The sequence below is a fragment of the Homalodisca vitripennis genome, chromosome 8, assembly GCF_021130785.1.
Source record: "Homalodisca vitripennis isolate AUS2020 chromosome 8, UT_GWSS_2.1, whole genome shotgun sequence".
NCBI lineage: Eukaryota > Metazoa > Arthropoda > Insecta > Hemiptera > Cicadellidae > Homalodisca > Homalodisca vitripennis.
The window spans coordinates 112,927,582-112,944,782 of record NC_060214.1 but is presented as its reverse complement, the minus strand read 5'-3'; the positions used below and the strand labels follow the sequence as shown (position 1 = coordinate 112,944,782).

General features: G+C 32.9%; 1 protein-coding gene across 3 annotated transcripts in view; it reads right to left on the bottom strand.

The window, feature by feature from the left end:
• Positions 1 to 8,441: 8,441 nt before the first annotated feature.
• Positions 8,442 to 17,201, bottom strand: part of LOC124367913 (serine/arginine repetitive matrix protein 2-like) — a 163,910-nt gene continuing 155,150 nt past the window's right edge. For 2 of the 3 annotated variants that reach the window (XM_046825112.1, XM_046825113.1), the window contains 5 exons: positions 16,551 to 16,586; positions 16,110 to 16,176; positions 12,145 to 12,256; positions 11,318 to 11,469; positions 8,442 to 9,316 (listed from right to left, as the gene is read on the bottom strand). In XM_046825112.1, coding sequence (XP_046681068.1) covers positions 9,178 to 9,316; positions 11,318 to 11,469; positions 12,145 to 12,256; positions 16,110 to 16,176; positions 16,551 to 16,586 — 506 coding nt within the window. In that variant the 3' untranslated portion in view covers positions 8,442 to 9,177. Of the gene's footprint in view, positions 9,317 to 11,317; positions 11,470 to 12,144; positions 12,257 to 16,109; positions 16,177 to 16,550; positions 16,587 to 17,201 lie in introns of those variants that run through there. The other variant, XM_046825114.1, reaches the window with a different exon arrangement.

Sequence of the window (17,201 nt, the reverse complement as noted above, 5' to 3'; positions counted from 1 at the left end):
TGTTTTTATTATGGTACCTTTGGGAATTATATGCAGAAAATCTGTTTTGCAAAAATGCGCTCTTCAGGTTTAACTTATAAAAATATAGCACTCAAAGGGTTAAAAATAACTATTTTTTTTGAAATTTGGAATTGTAAGAGAAAAAAATAAACAGTGATATCTATTTTTTTTAATGTATTTAGGGATTGCTATTTTTTGTTTCACTTAGCATTTATGAAAATACAAGAGTTTTCAATTCATTATATAACAAACATATTTTAATCAAACGACATAAAATAAAATAAGGTCCTACTAAATATTTTGTTTCTTATATAGTTCAATATAATCAAATTTTTTTTCTCAGTTTTGTGTTGTGTAGATAAAAACTCTTAACAATGAAAGAACATTTTATATTTTTAAATAAGTAATTATTCTTAGTGATAAAAAATTCATTTAACAAGCTACAATTCACTACCTATTCATTACAATAAGAACTGAGTGTTTTACATGTGTGTAAATGCGTTTTCCGCTGTGCATGAATTATTTAATGTATTGTTAAGCAGTTCACTACAGTAATTTGTGTTTGTGTCGCATTTATTCATTGTAAAGTATTGTGTGTTGCTAGTCTCTTTATTTTATACAAACAAACAACTGTTATTTATATGTGTTATGTTGGTGTAAATAAATATTTTTATCAAATACTGAATTAGTTACATTCATTCTCCTTCTATTATCAGTACCTTTTACATAATACGATTGCTGCTATTTATATTAGTGGCCTAAGAATGAAAACACAAGCATTTAAAGACAAAATCTATTTTATTGTTTTTTAAAATATTCTCCATGAAGATCAATACACTTTACCATGCGTTGGAACCAATTTTCAAAGCACTTTTTCCACTCCGATTTAGGTACTTCTAAAACATGGGTTTTGAATACAGAAACTGCTTCTTCAGGTGTAGAAAACCGTTGTCCACGTAGTTTTTTCTTGATGTTCGGAAACAAAAAGAAGTCATTAGGTGCCAAATCAGGGCTGTACGGCGGATGACCCATCAATTCAATGTTTTGCCTTGTCAAAAACTCCATTGTTTCTGCCGATCGGTGGCAGCTCGCATTGTCGTGATGCAGAATGGTGCGTCTTTTCTTTGACTTTTTCCGAAGTTTCTCAAAGACTTCTGGCAAACAAATAGTGGTGTACCATTCCGAATTAACCGTCTTACGTTGCTCTAATGCCACAGTCGCCACATGACCGGTTATGCCGAAGAAACAGGCAACCATTTGCTTTGATGTGCTTCTTCCACAAACAACTTTGGTTGGATTTGGCTCTTCTTGAAAGACCCATACGGTAGATTGCTGTTTTGTTTCAGGATAATATGAGTATATCCATGATTCGTCACCTGTGCAGATATTATAAACTGCTTTTGATGCACCTTAAGTGAATTTCTGCAACATTTTCTTGCACCAATCAACACGAGCATCCTTTTGCGCGTTTGTCAGGTTATGCGGTATCCAACGTGAAAAAACCTTTTTCACATGCAAATGTTCATGCAAGATCTTATTGGTGCTTGTCATACTAATGCCTAAAGAAGCCTCAATCTCGCGATATGTTACATGACGATCATGTTTTATCAAGTCATGCACAGCATCAACGTTTTCTGGCACAACAACCGTTGTTGGACGACCTTCACGGGATTTGTCCTTGAGTGATTGTCGGCCACGATTGAATTCGTTATACCAGTTTTTAATGGTGCTGTAAGAAGGTGCTTCATTACCATATAAGGAATTAAGTTCATCTAAGCACTGTTGTCGTGTCAGGCCACGTCGAAAGTTATGAAAAATTATTGCACGAAAATGTTCACGAGTTAATTCCATTTTCTCCTAAGATCACTTTTTCAATGTGCTATCACTAACACTAACAATAATAAAATGACAAAATGTTTTCGTTGAGGTTATGTTTAACAATGTGAAGCATCTGGACTGGAAACATCAGCTGGAGTCCTAGCAACAATCAGTGTTGCCAAGGCCAGAAATATAAATAGCAGCTCGTAATAAAATTAATCATTTCTGTCTTTGGATTATTATTAGTACAATAATAACATGCATAATAATCAAATGGAAATAATAATAATAATAGATGCACCAGTGTGTTATGCTTTCACTAATTTTTATTACTTAACATTATTAACATAACAATATTGTGAAGGGCAAAAAAAGTAGTGAAACTGTTTTGAAGTTACTAAAATGAGAAATAATGCCTATTTAAGCAAGGTTGCCTATCTATTCAAATTTTTAGGATATTCTTTTCTTTCGTTCTATGGCAGTGGTATTATAGTTGATTACACCAATCCTTTTTAAGGGGAAATGGTCAAAATTGATTTCCAAATTTTTATTCACCTCCCCGAGAATTAAACCCACAACCCCTCAATTAGAGATTAGCAGCCTTACTTCTTCACTACAGTGAAGGTCATTTTCTTAAATATTTTTAATTTAAAAAAGCATTTTCTTAACACCTATATATGATTTCATGTGACAATTTTTATCTATGAAAGCCCTCTGCTGTGGTTTGACATGATTTAAATGTTGTTCTACTAGCCTACTTAAATTTCATAAACTTTTCAACTAAAACCATGTAACTGTGCATTTAAGTTTGTTTTTTTTTTCTTTTAGGATAAGAAGGTTATAAAATGCATTTAGTCGTATAAGGACCTTAGCACTGCTTCTGGAGTGACAGGATATTCAGGATGGGAAAGGTTAGGGAGTAGGGGCCGCCTCCTATCGAGATTGAATTAGGGCACTACATCTCAAAGTCATGTCCCCCCGGAAGAAGTGTAGGTCAGCTCTGAACCAGCCTCTCCAGTCAAAGCAGGCAGGGGGTGGCAACTTTGTTGAGGCTAGCAAGAACCTCTGATTCTTAGGGAACAAACCCCACCAACTCCAACAGTCATCTCCCACAGTAGACTAGACCTATCGAATTACCCTTGAACCCCAGAATCTCAACATTTGCGGTTAGTGATGTGCCGCTACTGGACATCCATAAGGTTGCCCATATTTAAGTAGCACATCGGTTTTTGCTGTGCCCAGTGGTCGGTTCAACTGGAAGGTATAAACCAGCCAGAAGTGATCCCTGCTGGGTATGTTTATATTACTTTATAGGTAACAATTAAAATTTCATAAGATAAATAAATAACATGAAGTTTTGTATAGATATGACGATTACTGACTGTACCTTAACAACTTCATTGTGGCTCTCTACTGAGCATTGACAAGAAGTGAATGAGGCAGCAGTGTGTCTGTCACAGTCAATGTGTTACATGCTTCAGTGCCAACTGCTGAAACCTAAATATTGAGAAAACTCATTATTTGCAGAAAAAATTTACAATCTTTCCACGCTATTGTAAATGCTTTTTCATGTAATAGCCAATACAAGCTTACATATGGGGGGGGGGGGAGGGAAGGCAGTCAAGGAAATCTTTAATGCGAGCCTAGATCAATGTGTAGATCATTTTAAAGGTTTTTATTATTAGAAAATGATGCCGAACACCACACTTTATAACCTTTATGAAATAAGATCAATATTAAACCTTCAAACAGCCATCGTTTTGTATAGGATAAATATTTTAGAATCACTCTAGAGCACTTTGAGTATTAAAAGTAACGAATTTCGTAAAAGTATTTTATAATAAAAGTAAAGACATTTTGTGCACCTGTACATACAAGTTTTTGTATTAACATATTGTTAAAATTTTGAATGCTTTTAGTTGTATCTGACTATTTTAGTGAAAACACTTATAAGGTAAAACAGAATACCGGTACTACTAAGCGGTCATTTACCAGAAGGTTAAAATTAATTATAACTCTAAGCAAAAGAATTATCATGATTCGCTATCTGTAAAACATTTCTGAAACACAATTCTCATATCAATGTAGGGTTTATTCACTTTTAAAATCAAATTTAGTGATTAGTGTAATGTATGAGTCAGGAACTCTAAATAAATCCAACTGGATTGTGACAAGTGACTTACTATTCGCTTGTAACTGCTGATTAGATAATAGGAATCACCGAGTTTCCACATTTCACGAATGAGTCAACCCAATGACTGTATTATCTATGTTACCTAAAGCTGACTCATTCTTGTCTACAGGGCTGCATCAAGGGCAGACTGTGGTAAACCCTACCAACAAAACTATCACAATCTCTCCACATAACCGTAAAAATTGAACGATTTAAAATTGCACAAGTATGATAACACACAGTTAACTCAACAACAGAAAATCTGCAATTGTTTTATTAATTTATCAAAACACAAGTGTAAATAAATAATTAATTACATCTTCAACATTACATAATTTATTAATTAATAATTTTGAATTAATTATTTATTAATTAATAATTTTGAATTAATTATTTATTAATTAATAATTTTGAATTAATTATTAACCAATATGTAATTAATAAAATAATTACAGCCTATATATATATATATATATATATAGTATTTTTCAATTATTTATTGTAATAATCATTGCAACTCTCATTTTGTTTAATGTTTGGACAAGAAATACTAAGGTTATCATAGATTAGTTAACCCTTTTAGTGCCTACATCCGGGAGACAGACGTTTAAAAAACATGCATCAATTGCCAACGTCCGGTTTACCGGACCTTTTTATGAAAATATATTAAAAAAGGTGAGTGGCGTTAAAAAAAATGCTATATTTTTATTTTTTGTGATAGTTTAATAAAAATTGGTGTATATCATTAAAATAAAGTGTTCTTTTACTGTGCTTGACTTTATTGAGTGTAGGAATTTTTTTGGGTACTCATTTTAAGTGTCGAACCTGAAAATTAAAAAAGAAAAAAACAAGGTAAGATTTTATTTTTCTTGTAGTATAAGACGTTATAGAGTTCGTTTAGTGTTAATACACACATTTGTATACAAAACAAAACAAAAATTGGCCAATAAACAACAAAGTTATGTCATTTTATAATAACTGTTTCCAAATCTTTAAAAATGACACGGCACTTTCGGATAACATTCCAAATAAATGACTGGCACTGAAAGGGTTAATAATGAAAACATCATCTTGTCCAAAATGCCGAATACTGTAAAACATTCCTTAGAATGGATTTTACCTAAATATAAAAACTCTTTCGCCTGCAATTGTGTACCTGATGAGACAATGAGAATACCACTTCACATAAATAACACTGTATCTTGTAAGTCTGTCTCTGGTGTAAAATGGTTTAAAAGGTTCATTTTGAGCTTCTTCGTCACCAACTTATTTTTGGATCTCTTCAAACGATATTGAGTCCAGATTCAAGTCTGTGACAGCGTCAGATTCCAGGTTCTGCACTGAAAGGAAGGTGAACTGGAGCTAAATTCAACATTCAAATTGAATCTACCCTTCCCACCATAGTACAATATGTGATCTCTGTGGGGTTTCCTCAGATATCCATGAGAATGACCAATAGAGGTTGAGTGATAGACCTCAACCCTGCTTATTCTATAAAAGCATTTTTCATTTCATTTCCTACTACTAAGAAAGGTGAATGCACAACAAAGCTCACCCATCTGTAAATCTGGGAAGTCTCCATCTTCTTGTGTGTTCAGTATAGATCTAGTTCGAGATAGCTCTAGACTACAAAGTGGTTGAGTTTCTGTCGTGTTTGAATCTAAGCCCATATTTGCAAAGCGTCATCCCTCCATTTCCCACAATCCCCTGTAACATAGTTGAGACTGTAGAGAGAAAACAACCTGATAACAGTGCCAGACAAATTTTGAGCTCAACATACAAAATAGCAATGCTTTCAAAGCTTCCTTGTTATCAATGAAAAACTGATAGTCTTGTCTGCATACCACAAATACTTTCAGAAGCAAGCACCACAACGATAACCACAACCTATGGTTGAAAAACTTTGGGTAAAAACTCAGTCATGAATCCCCAGCTCCCTACATGACCTCACCCCCAAGAACGCAGCCAGGAAAAAATTTTGGGGGGTCCAGACAACTGATACTTTTCCTGTAGTGGACAGAGAGTAAGGCCCCATTTTGTTCTTTAACAAGTTCTTGACTAGTTTCTTTGTTGAGAACGATCGTTCAGCAGTACATGTCAGTAATACTGAATAATTTAAATAATAATCGTTTACTAAAAAAGTAATTAAAAAATATTGAAAATTTGGGGGGGTCCGGACCGCTTGCTGGCTATGTTCTTGTCACCCTCACTATTCCCTATTCCAGCACCCAGAATTCCAGTTTTTGTCTTAGAGCCATTCATGCTCCACTGGAGGAAAGGGCATGCTTTCCTTTGATCAAGCCTGGAAGATATCACTACCATAAGGACATTTCTTGATGAGGCTTTTAACCAGGGAATCCAGATGAAGACCAAAAATGAGACAGAGAGATCAGACTCGAGGAAGATGGTAAAAGATCTTGAAATAAGCCAAGATAGAGGAGTATCGAGGTGCGTTGTCGGTGAGGCTACCCAACTGGGTTTTGAGTAGTCACTGAAGTAAGAGTAAGTATTTGGCTAGAGATCATGTGCGAAACACCATCAGCCGGATTGCCATGCTAATTTTATAGTATCTACTGATATAGTCAGAGGCCTACCAGTATCCCTTCTCTTGAATATAATCTGCACTCTTTCTGACAGTAGCTTGGATCACAATGGAAAGGGGAAAGCACTCGTAATGGCCAGATAGAAGATTTAGTCACTCCCTGCATGTGACCAACTTCTCTCGACCTTCTCCATAAACCTTCTCATTTGGCCACCAGAACAAACATTACAACAGGCCTGATCACTGAGCGAATACGAAAGACTTGACTTGAGTCTTAAAGAACTACCCATCAATTGTCTCACTTTATGAAGGGTAAGTTCTGCCTTGTGGAAAGTCCTGTTGAGATGCGCTCTCTAAGATTACTGTAGCAAGATAAAAATTCAAAGTAAAACAACTAAAGAAAAAACAATACATCTAATACTCTGTTTTTACAGATGGTTTTATTTATGTTTGACGATGATGTCAACTCACATGTTTCAGTTCAATGTTGACTGAAAATGAATTTCTAGAGCAAGGCATAAATATTTCAAGAATGGTCTGAACCGAAAAGCTAGATGATGGTTACACAGTGTAGTTTTTAGGGAGGAAATGGCAACATCCAGTCCTCCTCCCCTCCCCCGGATAATAATTTGGTGGTTACAGCAGTAATTAACCCTAGAACTGGCAATGGTGTCACTCTGTACTGGCGGCTCTATTTTAACAGCCTCACAGACGTTTCTTATAATGTATCACATTTCATAACTGTTAGTCCAAATATAAACTATTATTTATATGTCAATGTATTCACAACTATATGGAGAGCATTATAATAACAATATCTTATTGTTTCCATGGAAACATATTTTCGTTTTTTTTTACAAAATGTAAGAAACATTTTTTTTGGACTTTATTTTTGTAAATATTCCGTTGTGTAACTGCTTAGCAATAAGCTTTACATCAAACCTGTAAATGCATAACTTATTCAAAATTTTGTTCCGATTCAAAAAATATAAAATTATTGTAACTTTTACCTCAAAACGTATGTGTTACAGGGCTTTGTATGAAAAACCCCCGCGTATTTACTTATTTTCAAAAATGCGTAGATCTCTAAATAAATATTATTTTTCGTGAGTAAACATAATCTCATGACTGCATTTATACTTATATAAGTATGACAGATAAAATAAAATAATAAATTTTAACCTTACCTTATTTACATATGTACAATATATACAAAGTTTCATTTTTCACTCAGCGTCACTAGATCCCGCCCTGCGAGCTCTCTAAGATCATTTTATCGGTCTCTAAAGTTTTCACCCGTACTGAACAACTAAAACTATAACCTAAGAAAGCTAAAAAACAATTTCCACAAATACTATCGGATTCGTAACCTCAAACACAAAACCCGGCACTTGTTTACAGTTTCACGACAATGTGGTTGACCCGTACTACGTTCACGTCAGCTGTCCATAAAGAACGATGTTTTACGGTAAACAAAGGACAATAATCGAAGTAAGAACAGTAAATCGGTACTATAGTTAATGCTCTTCCAGAATATATAAAATAAAAATCATTTATATGACCTTAATTGCCTAAAATTTCAATAACTGTACATGTCTACTTTGGCAACGAATATTCGGACGAATGGCAAATCGGACGGCCCTTTGGCGACGAAAATTCGTTTCATACCAGCTAGAGGATTAATAAAATCACCTCGGCCTGGTGGCTGTCGTCGAAATCAAAATCTAGAGAACTGTGTGCAGTCAAAATGGCTTCCATAACCTTTGTCAGGAATGCAGACTTTGTAACGTTTTTGAACCTCCTCACTCTGACAAGGCTTCTGAATACTTACTTACACCAGTAAGGATTTTGAGTGGATTTTGCAGTAAAAAGTTGGTGAAACTTGTGGGGAAATAATAAAAAACCAAATCAACTTCACATAAACTTTAATATTTAAAAAATGTCCATAGACATCAACAAAGTATGTAAGCATGAAATAGCAACCCACAACTGCGCATGTATCAAAAAAGGTAAAACTATCGATAGAAAAATGAATAAATTACAAGTTAGAAAAATAAAAACATAGTATAGCCTAACTATACACTAAGGTTACAAATTATTACAAGCGACTGAAGTGTTAATAGAGAACAACGGGCTCGCAGTTCGTGTTAGGTTAGTGTTGATAAGATATTGATAAGGTTGGTATCATCCATCATAGCTGACTCGACTGGTTCAATTTACAGTTTAACGGGCGTTTTCCGAAATAAATTAGAGCAGGAGACAAGTTAGGAACTCGGAATGAACTGACTCGACTAACGACTAGAATTCTAAGTGATGTGAAAAATCGGTACAAAAATATGAAAATATTGTAAAAAAATACTGGCATCTGTCTTTCATTCTGTGAAAAAATAAAGTACTCTAGGGGAGTGGAAACGTCTTGTCTACTTTTTAATTTTAAATTTTTTATAAAGATTTTCCTTCAGTGAATTTCTAACTCACGACGCTATACATATCTACACCGGGGTCATTTCCGCAATGGTAACTTGTATCACAGGAATATCTGAGGAAGAACAAGGCTGCTCGACAGAAATAAATAAATAATTTAGGAGACACAAAAGCGTAGGTAAAAAGTAGACAAGAGAGGCGAGGAGCTGCGAGGAGCTTGTTAGCATCTGACGGCCTCGGGAGTGGAGTGGAATCGGCGATAGACGGACTGGACGTAGGTGAAGACACACTTCCAGTCCGGTCGACGCATGACCACCATGTCCTCTACGTCGAGAAGTGGTGCGATGCCTGCTTCCTCCCTGCAGCAGACACACACAAGTTACACCTCACAACTACTGGAAATGGAATGGAAATAGACAAGTTTTTGGTGCAGCCAATCTAGACCATCATCTCAACAAGACCGTCCACTTCGTAAGAGAGTTTTAAGATTACGTCGTACGACCAATGTAAGGTTTGGCACCAATTAATTGGCTATGAAATATATTTTGGCTTGGTTATCGTGAGAAGATTTATCAGTAGGTTCGATCGGCAATACAAAACACTCACATAGATTAACGCATATTTTATTTATTTAAAAATTCAACTTCTTTGTAATCGTTTTTCAAACATCAGAAATATACATTTTACAGATAATAATTTTTAAATTAAACTTGAACAAAATTTTATATAGTTTTCTAATCAGAAGTTAGATTTCATTAAATCTAATGACAACTATAATATTTAAACATCATATTCTAAGTTAATTTATTTAAGATATTTACCATTCAAAACTAAAAAAGGGAATCTTTCTCTTAAAATCTCTAATCATTTACAAAATTATTACATAATTAAAATGAATGAAATACTATTTAAAATTAAGAACATTTACATTGATGACACATGAATTTGATTATTTATTATGCTTTAGGTACAGGTATCTTGAAAATTGAATTGATACGTAATAAGATGATTAATAAAACTCTGATATTATCTAATGAATATTTTCCTATAATTAAATACAAAATTTCTTAACTTACGTATTTTTACTGGGCACTGATACAAGACACTGTAATGCCTGAAGTATCTTTCCCACATACAAAACACACTCACAAGCACACCTGATTCTTTTTTTATCAGCATATTTTGATGTGAAATTGTTGAAAGCAATGTTTTATCATTTCCTTGTTGTTTAGCAGCGAACTTGTGAGGACATGTGAGCAGAAGGATCACCTTGGTTTACATCCGGCGTATGTTTGTTTCAGTTTGTATTACTATACTTCCTTTCCTATTGTGGGAAGGTAATTTCTCTTTAATCATGAACTTTGATTTACTAATAATTTCATATCTCTTCAACTTTAATACACTTCATAGTGATAAAAATCTTTAAATTATTTTTAATTACAAATTAATATAATTGAAATAAACTATATACCACTTTATATTTTCTTTTTCAGTACATTGCAAGGAACATTTATGTGCAATTGGATTTATGTTTGTACTTCAATATTAGGAGTACAAATGAAAAAAAAAAATAAACTAAACAAAACAAATCCCAAGGTAAAACCTTATAAAAAAGACACCATTTTTCTGCATTTTTCAAAGTATACAAAATGTGCCCAAAAAGGTATATTATGCAAATAAAAAAAATGTTCACTTCGGCAATTTAAAAATTTGTTTTAGAAAACCAGTAAAATGTTGGGTATTTAAACATGTTTAGACATTTTCATTACGGTTATTATATTTCAAAACATTTACTATTATACCACTTGATGGAAAATTTCACAAACAAAAAGTTTCATTTCAATTTATTTAGTTACAACTTTATAATGAAATAAAAAATAACAAAACACTAGCGACTAGACAAAACTAGTTGTTTGACTTTATAGAAATGCTGCTAACCATGTTTGCAATGGATGTTTTTCTTCGTACCAGAGAGTAATAAACAAATGTTTAAAGCAGATGCTCTTGTAGAGGATGGAATTCTGAATGCAGTGATGTAGCTGACTTTGTTCCCAAACGAAATTTTGCTTGTCAAGTATAGAAGACAAAAACTTGTTATTTTGCATTCTGTTGAAGTGGGCAAACCAGCGTTTTGTATTGCAACTATATAATTTTGAAGCATACTTATTACGCATTATTATTCAATAAACAATACATCAAATTAAACTGGGTAACGTCTCTCTTAATCTGATACAAAATTTGCCCTACTTAACACTGATTTTTGAAAAAGATTACTACACAAATGACTAGTGGCTGGTCGTTTGACAGATCCAGACCTAACGTACGTTATGCTAAGAGAAATAAAAAACGCCAATACGCACTCTGCAACTCGGAACGCCAACTCGAAGTTGTGTCTGCGCTGATCGGGTTTGAGCTGATCGTAGTCGAAGGCGTCAGGACAGAAATGATGGATGAGAGCGCAGAACGCAAGCCCGTTGTTCCAACTGGTGGAGAAGTTCTCTATTTGTATGTTCTGTGCAAGGTGGGGAAAAAACCAGTTAGCTGTATCATTAGGATGTTCAGGCTTCATGTTTTACAACTAGAACTCTAGAACCAATAGTGGAAGGCTTTTGCTTTAATCGTTTAAAAAGTAAAGTTTATTAATTTTTTTAAGAAATCTCTATTTTATGTTTCATCTTTAAAATGTAAAATATAAACATTTCGATTGTGGTCAATATATAAAAAAAAAACAATAACACGAGAAGTAAGGAAATTGCACATCATGAAATAATGAAAGAGGACTTAGACATAGCAAAAAGTAAATGGACAGATTTTCTTTTAAAGAAAATATATAATTACGTATAAAGATTAAAAAAAGATAACAAGAAAACAAATGACGTGATGTAAAAGGCAATGTTGTTAAAACAAATAACAGAACAAAGACACAATAAGGTGATTATGTATTCTGAAACAAAATATAAAAGCAATACAATATGACAACTGAGAAACAAAACAAAAAAAGAGAAAATCGAAAGTATCAAAAAGAAAATATGATATGTGAAGACAAAAATAAACACAACAAAAACCAAATAATGGACAAGCAATTTAAAATTACTGATAGGTGAGAAAGAAGAAGCAACCATGACACCAAATAAAAAAGAAAAAAGAGAAGGATAACATACACCAACAAACAGGAAAGGAAAGATACCTTGTACTCCCTTGTTTGTGCCTGGACCCAGGACAGCAGCCGATCCTTGATGGTAGAGGCGCTGCGGGCAACTCGGGCGTCGGTGAATTTAAACAGAGGCGCAGCGCCCGCGCTACAAGCAGAAGCCACCGTTAGTGCCAGCGTTAGCGCGGAGTTAGCGTTAGAAGCGTTCTACAGTGAGATGGTGCAGCCAATCATTTCTCAATTCATTCAAGTCATTCATCACCCACTCATTCAGAAAATACTTTGTGCTGATTTAAAACTACGATGTCAGTTTTATATTTTAGGGGATCAATCGGAATATTTTCAGTATAATATTTGTTGAGAGCCTGATTAAATTTACAATGTTGTATCTGAAACTTGAGCATAAATCAAGAAAAGACACGAAAAGAAGTTTAAAGTTCTGATAATTTTCAGAGAACTGAATACAATGCAGTTAAAATTTATTACAACTATTTTTTTTATATTGCTATTATTTTTAGATGTCTTTGAGAGTATAGTTGACAAATTTGATGGCCGATTCTAATTTTAATACTTTTATCTTGATTATGGTTCTTTTCCCATGAATTAATTTTAAAGTTCTGTCTAATTTCTAAATTTTCCTTACATTTTCAATTGTGGGTTTTATTTTAACTATACCTCTTTGACTATATAAACAAGTGTTGTACTACATAAAAAAAATTTACTTAAATAAACCCAAAAAAATTGAAAACAACGTAATATTACTGAATTCGTAAAAAAAAAACAATACTTTGAGGTGCATTACTGCTGTATTAATCCACACCATAAGAAGTCATCAGGGACGCTTGAACTGACTTTGAGTGAAGTGGTTAACATTCTTTTGGCACCGTTTCTGCCTCAATTTTTAACTTACCAATTTTGAGTTAGGTTTTGAAGAAGTTGTATTGTTAAATTTTCCCCAAGATCCACAATTGGAAAATATCTATTTTGAAATTGTTCAGGTAACTAATAAAAAATGGCTCCTAGTAATCTTGCCGGCAGGAAAATCTTTTGTTATTTATCTATTTCCGACTCAAAACACAAACACTCACAGATTCCACCTTGGCTGCACCCTCAATACCTTAGATGAATGATTCCCAAGCAAATACCAAAAATAAGTAAAATAATACTCTGATGATGAATTTATGGTTAAAATTTGCATAATTTTAGCTAGTTGACTGCCATAAATCTTTAATCTGATTGCATCTATTTTAAACTCTATACTTTCTAGAGTTTACTATCTGATCGCAACAAATTTTCGCTAAGTTCTTGTAACCACTTAGCGAATTGGTTATGCGTGCCATCCATCGGTTTACTTTCTTGTACGTGAAACTAGACAATTTTGCACACTGCTGGGGAGAAAAACACAGCACTTAGTTAAAGGAAATCCTTTCTACTTTCTGGCAGCCAATGTTTTAAAATTACACAGTACAAGGTCATTGAAAAAGGAACTATGATTTCTGCTGTAAATTGATATGGAAAAATGAAGCAGCCTCTCCAAAAACCAAAGTGACACTAGAAAAACTGTGGGTAGATTACAATACGCACAATCGAAAATTTCGATATCTTTTTTTTGTAAACCTTGAGGAAGCTCGGTATTGTTGCCAGTTTTGTTTTGTGCCTACCTCCAGTCTCAAGGTGGCTGATTAGAATGTTTTCAACTGGATCAGGTGCTGATTTTAAATGACTATCACGTGAAATGGCAATGCACGACCCAGATGTGACTTCGCACGCACCCAACGCCTTCAAGGTCAGTGATGATAAATGTAGTTTGGCAAACTAATCGTTTATCAAACTTAGTCGAAACTCATTAGATTTGTAAAATGTTAGTTTCACAATGTCAGTTGCTAACTTCATTCAATTTATTATTGATATCCGGAGTTCCTTTTTCAATAACTCTCTAAGTTCCAAGACAACCATAGAATATCGATAAGTTATAATCAATTGTTTTAATTACCAAATTAAGACAAATTAAGTTACTTTGCTTCAACAAATTCTTAATTCTAACAAAGCAGAGGGTATTACATCTACCTAATCTCAAATTACTATCAGTTCTTTTAGCAAAAAAGATAGTAGATAAGAATTCCCATGATACCTTGAAGTGTTCTCATGCTTTTCATAATCAGAAAATACCATGCAATCAGAGTTGGAAAAAATAAAGATTTATTTTTATGATACCACAAAATACAAGTAGCAAATGAATATTTAATGTTTTTATGATTTAGATAATTAAAAACATCTTAATCTATGTTTTTTTAATACCATTTTGTTTAATAAAAACAACACCACTTAAAATAGAATTTTTAAATGTCCTAATGAAGCGAAACCCTTGCTAAAATCACACCAAAACATCAAATTTGATTCCAATGGGAATTGAAAAATATGCCAATTTAATTATAAGTGATGAGGTTTAAAACAAGCACAAAACCACAAAAAACCAAAACTGGATGTGCTGTAAGATGAATTGAACTGTGAACATCTAGATGATTATTTCTGTACAATGATGAAATGATGAGTCCAAATCCCGTTTATGATGGGTTTAATATAAATACCCAACTAATCATATATTCAATTTTAAAAATTATAAAACTGTTAATGTATAGTTAGTTTTTTCACTGTACGTCTATCGTTCAAAACAAAACTACAAAAATATTACACCTTTTTACCATTTATGATGACATATGTAGAAATGTGCTCTAGGTTACACAATAGTGTTTAAATTTGATAATCTTCTGAACCCTAAACTACTAGATTTTGGACCACAACGACAAATATATGGCTAATAGTAATAATTCTAAATTTATTTGCACCCCAGGTTTACATGTGTGATGACTTGAAGAACAGAAAAAACATTTTTATTCTCCCAATCAACTATGAAATAAAAAAAAATTTGAATAAAAATAGCACGTTTACAGGTCATGAAAAGCATTTCAAATGTAGATTAATAACGTGTTTTGCATGACCCATGAATAAATTAAAACAATAAAAAGGGAAAAAGGGATATTACTACACCTTTTGACTTTTTGAAAAATATGAAAAATACCAGCATTCTTGTTTATCACGAATGTGTTAATGAGGATAGTAAGCTGTTGAAATTAAAAAGATTTCTTTTTAATGCCTAGAATATTAATAAACCAAAATAATGTTTCGTGAAATTCTGCATCAGATACCATATTGTAATTTATGTTCATACTTAATAGTCAAATAAGAAAATAATCTCCATGCAATCATAAAATATTACCAGTTTAGTCTTTTTATCTAAATGAATGAGTAACTACAAATATTGTACTTCAGTGTTATTCCAACAATTTGTTTTTAAGACAATTATTTTACTGATATGTAAATTAATTTTACGATGTTTTTGTAATTTTTCAAGATTATACACAATTTACTATTACATCAAGTATTGTTCTTTCAACTAGTTTTTAGGTATAAAAGTAATTATGTTTTTCAAAAAGTTGGCTCAAAATTTCATTTGTGTACTGAAAAATTAGAAATGTTTGCTCAAAACGGAGATGTGTAAGCCGGGAGTAATGGTCTTGGAATATCCCGTGCTTACCGTTGATTGAACCATGAGTATTTCTAGTACGTGAGTCACCTCAGTGCTGCCAACTCGAAAACCAAAATTACTGCCAACTGGCGGCTAGCATTGTTTTTCACCTATCATCCGTACTCCGCGAGACTTGCCAGGTGCTCCTTCTCGGTTTAATTGTTATGAAACCATAACAGTTCATTTTATTGTACTTAGCAAATGTTCTTTGAAAATCCCAATATATAGTGAAACTATTGTAAATAAACAGAGATGATTATTGATTTTATGCATAATTTACGCGTTGCGTCAGATAAAAAAAGGTGTGTGTGTGTAATAAAACGTGACTACCCACAAAATATGAATGTATTGCAGTGCAACAAAGTAGGAGAAGGTATTAAAGTAAAGTTAAAGCGACCGAATGAATGATTGTTACCTGGGTGCCGAATTCTGGCGTTCAAGTTGTTTGAACTTTGCAAACGGAGAAGAAGAGACGCTGCTAGCTGCAAAATCAACAGAAAACCATACCTATTACATTTGAAAAAGTATTCGTTTTACGACTAAACAACTGTTTTCAAAATGTGTATTTACTTAGTACGAACTACCTTGATAGAAACTCTTTATATTTTCGTTACAACTTTGATTATCGTGGTCTGGACCACAGTAATACAATTTAAAATACTGAATTTTCTGTCTGATAAAAGAAAACTTGTACCAAGGCAACTTGACAAATTTATTAGTGTGTTTCAAATATTCAGTGTTAAAAAGTAGTTGAACTAGTTAAGTTTTCAGTTTATATACTTGTTTTTAATTTTTACATATTTTATTTTTCTTATGAAAGAACTCTCTACCTTAGAAAATGTTTTAAAGCACTTACCTTTAGTCAGTCGATTGGTGGATGTTCTGGTATGAACTGTAAAAAATTGGTTAGATTAGTAAAAATAGGAGGATTACTAACGTAAAAGTTTTTTTCATGAGGAATAACTGAACTGAGTTAGTTTAAACAGAGCACATAATACTTATTGAATAAATCCACTTAAAAATTCATCCACCAAAAATCAACCAGTTAATATGAAATACTTTAAAAATCAAAACGTTTTCTTTGGAACTGAATTTTTGATACTTTGTTGTTTTTTGTACGTAGAAAAAGGGTCAACATGAGTACATTAAGTAGCTCCCGATTCCTCATTCCGAAAATCTTTCGGAATTGATTTACCACCTTCTGAGTTCTGAGCTAACAACCCCCTCTTTTGTTGGTTATACCATAATAAAACATTTAAACTACACTGCAACGGTTCCAGATTTCTGTTATTTCCTCAGAACGTATTTCACCAACTTTTTGCTCAATTTTAAAAGCTAAAATTAGTTTTCTTACTATGAAAACATAAAATACGTCTTGTAATACACCTTACATTTCAAACTTTCAGTAAAAAAATATACAAATAAGTAAATTATACAACAAATGGATCAATATTTCAAGAAGTATTTATATATATACATATATATATATATATATACATTTTTTGTA